Source organism: Dasypus novemcinctus, chromosome 27, assembly GCF_030445035.2.
Source record: "Dasypus novemcinctus isolate mDasNov1 chromosome 27, mDasNov1.1.hap2, whole genome shotgun sequence".
In the NCBI taxonomy this organism is placed as follows: domain Eukaryota; kingdom Metazoa; phylum Chordata; class Mammalia; order Cingulata; family Dasypodidae; genus Dasypus; species Dasypus novemcinctus.
In genome coordinates, this window is record NC_080699.1 from 33082018 (window position 1) to 33090241 (window position 8224).

Consider the following 8224-nt stretch of genomic DNA (forward strand, 5'->3'; position numbering starts at 1 on the left):
TAGGTGCTTTGGAATTGGTAAAAAGGTTGTTTGTAAATCTTTACAATAACCCCCAAGTGCAACAACAAAGACCAACAAGGAAGGATGGTACAATAATGAGCCCTTGATACTGATGCCTATGCTTATGAGCCTGTGTGCCTGAAGTATGAACTAGAACTAGAGCTGCAGGGTGCATAAGAGTTACCTTCTGAGAGCCTCCGTGTTGCTCAAATATGTCCACTCTCTAAGCCAAACTCAGCTTGGGACATGACTCCTGGGGATGAGCCTCCCTCATGCCAAGGGATTACTACCAATCACTAAATGGTGATGCAACTGAAAAGACACCTCAAATAAAAGGGTCAACTCAGACCAGCAAAATATTTCAACCTACATATTGGATCAAGTGTTAAAAACTGCTTTTTGACCTTGAATAAAAGGGGGAAATGGCAAAGACAAATGAGTTGATATGGCCAAGAGTCTTCCAAAAAGAGTCGGGAGGTCATCAGAGGGGTCACACTTAGGCACACCTCAGCAGGACCCCATAGAGAGCCAAAGTAGATACAACCCTAGGTGCTGATTTTCCTAAAGGTTATAGAGATCCACAGGGTATATGGTCATGGCAGATGGATTTGGAGTTCTGTGTCATATCAGAGGGCCCTACTTTGGAATTTGTGATCCTGAGTGTGATAGAGCTGGACTCAGATGTGACCTTCCTACACATGCCTTTTCTGTCACTTACTGAACCTGTGGTTGGTGCTAAGGATAGGTGCATACTCAGGGGACTTGAATCTCTGGACTGCCCATGTGTCATCTGGGCCATGAGCCTCAGCAGGTTGTGACTCCTACTCTCTGGCTCATTGGACTTACCCAGGTCAATTGTCAAACACCACACCAGGGAATCAAGAGTGTCAACAACTGCAAGCAGAGGAATTGCATCCATCATCCATGTGGAATCTAAGCCCCTCTTGATCTAGAGGTGGAGTGCACATCACCATCCCAGGGTCCACAGAATGGAGGAATAAAATATGGATTAGAGTGGACTTACTGATACTCTACTATAAAACTATTGTGACGAGTAATAGAAGAAACTGTAGCATTGAGGTGGAGAAAGTGATCACAATAGTTTCTGAGGACAGGAAGAGGGAAGAAGAGATGTGATGTGGAGACATTTTTGGGACTTTGAGTTTTCCTAAATGATATTGCAGGGTCAGATGCTGGACTTTATATATCCTACCTTAACCTACTGAATGTACTAGGGGAGAGTGTGAACTACAGGGTAAACTATTGTCAATGTGGGGCAGCAGTGCTCCAAAATGTGTTCACCAAGTGTAATGAATGTGCCACAATGATGGAGGAGATTGTTGGTATGGGAGGAATAGGGTGGAGGATGGGGAGTATACGAGAACCTCATATTTTTTCATGTAACTTTTTTTTTGTGAGGTATATATCTTCAAAAAATACAATTTACAAAAATGATGGGGCTGGGGGTGGGATATATAGGGAACTTTTATGTTTTTTTTGTTTTTTAATGTAACATTCTTTGTAATCTATTAACTTTAATTTAAAAAGTGTAAAAAAATTTAAGTACACAAAGAACTACTGCAAAAAAAAAAAAAAGGAATACAAATGGTGAAAGCATACCACGCTGTTTGTAACTAGCAGAGCTATTTATGGGTATGAAAGCAGTTGAAAGAGAAAGCCTAAGATCATGTATATTAATAGAAGAAAAGCTAAAAACTGTAACATAGGACTGTATAAGATAGTAAATCTCATGTAAAACATGAATATGGGTGATAATACATATATAAGACTGTTTTTACAAAATATAAATACAAATATACTAGAGAGAAGGAAAAAAAATAGCAGCTATGTATGGCTATGGCAGGGGAAGCATAAAGGGACTGAGAAGTGATGAGTTTTGCTTGTTCTTTGTTTTTTGTATATTATTATTATTAGAACAATGAAAGCGTTCTAAGAATGACTGAAGTGATGAAGGCACAAATATGTGATTACACTGAATACCACTGCTTGTACACTGAATACAAAGTGCTTGTACACTTTGGATGGATTTACACTTTATTAATATGTATCAATAAAATGACTTGTTAAAAAAAAACTAAGCCAACAGAACTGGTTAAAAGTTAAAAGAATGTGGTTGCTTGTAACTAGTAATCCAAATGATTTAATGGAGCTAAACTCCTAAACAAGTGTAAGAGACTAAAGACATAATATTGGACTTTGAAATAACTTTGAGAGCATTTTAACCAACAATTTGTTAGTTTGAAGTTTTAAAAATATATCTATCCCAGGAATGTAACTAAAGAAACAGTTTATCCTAATTTAGAATTTTGTAGTCTGTTTTAAACTTCAAATAAGTTCTTTATCAAACATGTTTGGACCATAAACAAGGTTTTTTTAAAAATCAAAAAAATAATGTGTTTTAAAATAAAATTCAAATTAAATAATTTTAAGCTATTTACCAGATACTTCAATGGATGCAGCCATAGGAAGAACAGAAGTAGATACTAGACATTCAGGTACAACTTGGAGAATAAGAATTTTTTAAAAAATTGTCTCCAAGTTACTTTTAATATTATAATAAATGTCTATAATAAATTTTCTATATTGTACAGTAATTATTTAATCAGATCATGTGATGTTCTTAACTGCCACATTTTATTCTAAGACTATTATAGGAGTATATTTTAAAGCTTTTCAAAACTCATGATATATTTTGATAAACATAAAAATTACAGATATACTTAACTACATCCCCAAGAAACTTAACATCCTCTGAGGAACTTCTCTCCCTAAACTCACTGAAAGTAGTCACAAACAAGCATATCTTCCGTGTAACACATCAAACAAGATTATACAGAGCCCGATTTTCTATTTGCTTTTATTATGAATAAATTATTATTTTACTGTTTCCAAATGTACAACGAATGCATAATATCTATAGGTTTTAGAAAGCAGCACTAATTGTGAATATTGTATCGTGTCTCACCTGGGAGGCTAGTTCCTACTCCCCTCAGATTCACCATCAGAGGAAATTATCACTATTATAAGAAAGATTGTGATTGAATCTTTCTTTGTACTGACCATGTTTGTACCAATCTAAAATCAAACCTCTCTGGGGTCATGTATATAGTTCTAGTTGGGCATTGTAAATCTCCCCTATCCTACAAGCTCTTGGCTGAGGGCATCATTCCCATGCCAACCCCAGAATCAGGCTCATTCTGAAAGAATTCTCTAGAATTTCTTTCTCTTGTATAAATCTCCATTTTTTGCTACCATTCCTTCCTGAGAAGATTACTAGGTTCAAAAATGACATCCTTCAACATTAGCTGGATGACCTTAAGTAAGTCCCATAAACTTTTCCTCATCTACAGAACAGAATGAGACTTTGTTTTTAACAGGGTTTATAGTACATAACAGACCAGAGTTCAAAATTTTTCTTGCAAGAATCGAAAGGGAGAATTCAAGTATACACACTGAAAGAACAAACTGCAATAGGAAGAGATTTGCTGTAATATTTTAGTTTTTTTTTTAAAGGAGTGAAACAGAACTTTTACCTTTGCAAAGAAGAATCCTTGATGCAGAACTGGGCAAACAAAGAACCTTGATATTGCCTGTGGTACTCTATTCCATAGGCAAGTATGTCATTGTGTAATTTTTAATGACAATCCTATGAATCCCAGAAGTTTTTAGAGAATGAGGAAAGTGTATGTGGAAAAGAACACCTCTTCCACAGATACATAGAAATGAATGTCAACTTCAACTCTATGACAGCATATCAGTTGACCAGTGCAATAAAATAGAGCCATTAACCAGAATTGCCTAAAATCATCAGCACTGATGGAGATTGAGGAAGGTGGGCAGAGTGGGGATCCTCACTGGTCCTTACACATACCCAAAAAAGGAAAGAACCCTAGTGCAACATGGTATTCAGCTACATTATAAAATGAGGCCAAAAGTACCAAAAAAGAACCATTATTAAAAGAACCTACACATTTCTGGAAATATTTACAGTTTTACTATGTTCACAATTTTTGTTGCCCCTTCTCTTTTTTAATGCATTTGTAATTAGTTATAAAGGAAAGAGCCCTATGTAATTGCCTCAGACAAAGCAAGGAAAAGATGAACAAGTCAGACAATATTCCATTGCACAGCTCACCGTGGATGGGAACCAGAAAAACAAGAAAACCAGTAAGAAGCGCTATCTCCAGGCAAGATGCAATTATCCCAGTATCTCCATCTGATAATATTAATAAATATCATGTTGGGCCCACCTTGAACCTGATGATGATAGTGAAGTCAAAGAATAGAACTTCATGCTCATATTGCAAATTAAGAGAAGAAAATATATTAGAATAAAAATTCTCCCAATGAGACATTAGAAAGAATTATGGAGAGAAGGAAAAGAAGAATAGGAAGAAGAGGATGAGGTGGCTCAAGAAGAGAAGAAAAACACAGGAACTAAGAGAATCTGTCCTGCTCAGTTTGTTGTTCTCAGTAGGGTTTCTTCAGAGCAGGTCTGGCATTCTTGTTCCACAGGCTGTATATGCCAGCATGGGCGTCACACCTGCAAAAGCACTGAGAAATGTTTCCCCTACCCAAAGAGCCCCAGCAGATGATGGCTTGACATTAGTGAGCAGCCCAATCCACAGAAAAGTCCAAAAGTTATTAAGTGAGCTACAGGTGTTGAATGCTTTGGACCAGCCCTTAGAATATGGCATTGGAAGGATATTGAAAAGAATCAAAGCTTAAGAGATAAAGATAATGAGACTAAATACTATGACAACTGTGTCCACAATGATGGAAGCCACGAGCTCATTGGCATAGGTGCTGCTGCAGTAGAGTGGGAGCAGGGGGAAGATGTCACACATGTTATGTTTGATATGTTGAAATCAGAAAATGTCAACTGATGGGATTCAAATCTAACTATCCACACATGTCTGAAATTGCCATTTTTATACCTTCTAATATTAAGAAGGGGAATAGATTACAGATATGCAAATCACTTTTACTCAAAATTTTTCAAGTTTTCAGTTACAGTCTTTATTTTTCTAACAGCATCATGTCATGCATGTTCTGTTTTTACAAAGAAAAAAAGAAGCATTACAAAAGTTCTTCATTTTACCAAAAACAGACTTATTTTCATGATAGCAAAGAAATTTAATTAATCTGAATTATATTATTACATAAGTACATTTCAAAAAAATCCTTTTTAAATAATAATTTTTAAATCCAATTTTCACTTTATTATAGGTTGCCTGTCTAAACTTAGCCTAAGCTCCCTGGTGGGTTTTCATAAGTTTGAAAGCAAGCCAATCTCTTTAAAAAAAAGAAATTATTTTTTCTTGAAGAGTTTATGGCTTGGGAGATTGATAAAGAGAATACAGAGCTTTTTTGTTGTTTTGTTTTTTCTTTTTTGTGTGTATGTGTGTATTGCACTTAAGCTCTGAACATATCCTATTATAGTTTGGAACTTAAATAATGGTAATTAGTTCTCTATGCTTTAATCTATAATGCTCGGCCAATGACTTATAGGAAGTTGTAATACTTAATAAATATTTTTCCAATGAATGAAAGAGTGAATTATAGAATAAAGGAATACTGGGCATTTGAATTTCATTTGTCCTCTAAAACATGCCTAACAGTTGCTCAATTAGTATGTAACTAGTTAGTATGTGAAAAAACTGATCATCACGAAGATAAGTCTGGTTAAGCAAAGCAGTGAGTTACAGGCTCTGTGATTTCTTTCAGTGCCTGAAGTGACAGCATTGTAAATAAAGGGAAAAGGCCACATCAAGAATGTTTTCCTCTGTATCATTGGCATAAAACTCTAAGCAACTCTCTGAATTTCCACTGTCCTTAGATATATATAAACGAACACATTTTTACTTTGAATAATATTAGTGACAGTATTATTTTAAAATAAAACAAAGCTAAATATCAAAGCTCCAAGATTTTAGGACATAAAAAAAATTGGAGAGATTCCATAGATTTACTTAAAATAATTTGGTCTAATAAAATTAGCTTGGTCTGAGAAAACTATAGAATCCTTCCCATTTAATGAAATTTCAGCCAACACAGCACTAATAAATCCAACCTTATCTTTCAAAACTGCATTTTTGGACAGCAAAACTTCATAATATTTGAAAGAATCCACCATAAATTGATTCTTTTTAAGATTTTAGTGAGTGTATGATCCTTCAGCACGTGAAAAACACAGTTTGGTTTGTTAGGATTTTGTAATCAAATACAATCTCAAAATACATTGAGCAGAATAAGTTATCTGTGTAAACAATTTCAATTAATGCCCAGAGAGAATAAATGTCAGGTAGGCTATTATTTTTAAAAATCTCGAAATCAGTTTATAATAAGTAGTACAATATAATCACTAGTATCTTTAATCTTTCTATAGTTACTCTTTGTATTCTAAATATAACAACTCTTGTAAACTGCCTTCCAGCTCCATTTGTAAGGCTTGCATGAACTGAAACACTACTGAAGGAAGCCAACTGAGTCGAGTGATTGTTGGTCAACCAAATCAGAATATCCAAATTTTAGAAGCGAAAGCATTTTTAATCTTTTGGCTCCAAGTCTTATAATTGAAGCAAGCATCCCATTCAGTATTCGTCTCCCTGGTGAAAAAAGTCTATACCTCACACTAGCCAGCTGCATTATTGAAAACAGTATTTTTCCAGGGACTATGTGGTCTTTAGGGAAGCTTAATGGAAGGGAATATTACACGGATTCCAGAGTACCGGGCAACATAGGCGTGTGGTCCAGAATGATATGCAATAGACATGAATGATAATTTTAAAGCAGAAAGCAAGATACTATTTCTCAGAGGAAATGAAAGTCTGTTTCACATAGGGAATCACTGGCATTGAAGGGGACATACTTAGTGGAGGATGGAAAGACAGGAGTGGAAGCATATAGTTTGATTCAAGCTTCCAATGACGATTCGACTAGCAGCAGAATCTGTCCCACACATCCCCATGACAAAATGTCTCCCTAGCGTTACTTTATTCAATCATTACAGAATCCTATTCTTCATATTCAAAGATTAAAACACTGAAACTTATAATAAAAACTGAAATAGTAAATTCCTTCCTCAATTGTATTTTCAAACAGGAAGAGAGGTGAGAAAAACAAGTAATTGTGCAAATGGTGAGGAAAAGAAGACAACGAAAGTGGAAATAAATTATTTTATTAAGAGAAGGCTGAAATTTCTTCACCAGGATATCATGAAATATGATAAGAAAACTGCCACTAATTATATTGTAATTGAACACACTGACCTTCAAAACCACCCTGCACAGAAGGTTCAAAACATTCTCCTACTTAGACTTTTTCTTAGGTGACGTTTTATATCTTTATTCCTCAAACTGTATACTAAGTGGTTCATCAAGGGAAATACATTAGTGTAAGAGACAGAAGAGGATTTTCCCTCATTCATAGACTTGGCAGAAAATGGATTAAAATACATAAACGCACCTGATCCAAAGAACAGAGAAACAGCCATTATGTGGGAACTGCAAGTGCAGAAAGCTTTGGACCTGCCCTCAGTGGATTTCATGTGGAGAATGCTGCAGAGAATAATACCATTCGAGACAAAGATAGTGACACTGGACATGATGATGTTGATGCTTCCCACAATGAAGACCACCAGCTCATTTACACAGGTGTTCATGCAGACGAGCTGGAGCACAGAGAGGATGTCACAGAAGTAAGGGTTGATATTGTTAACATCACAGAAGGTCAGTCTCAGCATGCATCCAGTGTGGGCCATAGCACTAGAAAATGCCATCAAGTATGAACCAAAAATAAGGTTGGAGCTTACTTTAGGGGACATGTCAATGTTACACAAGAGTCGCTTGCAGATGGCCTTAGTGATCATAGGCCATTGATGTCAACACAGAGCACTCAGCGATACCAAAAAAGCAGAAAAAGAACTGTGCTATGCAACCATTGTAAAAGATAATATTCTTCTCTGATAAGGAGTGGGTCACGATTTTAGATGTAAAAAGAGAGGAATAACAGAGGTCCACAAAGGACAAGTAAAAGAGGAAAAAGTACATGGGGGTGGTGATGGAATTCAGCCCAATTAGAGTTATCAAGCCCAGGTTTCCCAGAATAGTGATAATACACATTGCTAGAAACAGGAAGAAAAGAGGGAGTTGGAGATCTGGGTTGTCTATTAATCCCAGACAAGAAAAGACCATTTCCAGGA

The 8224-nt window shown here is 35.8% G+C and overlaps 1 protein-coding gene across 1 annotated transcript; it reads right to left on the reverse strand.

The window, feature by feature from the left end:
• Nucleotides 1-7318: 7318 nt before the first annotated feature.
• LOC139437733 (olfactory receptor 8B3-like) lies at nucleotides 7319-8216 on the reverse strand. The gene is given in 2 exon segments (XM_071212287.1): nucleotides 7319-7883; nucleotides 7885-8216. Coding segments are annotated over 2 exon segments (897 nt in total).
• Between the last annotated feature and the right edge of the window lie 8 nt (nucleotides 8217-8224).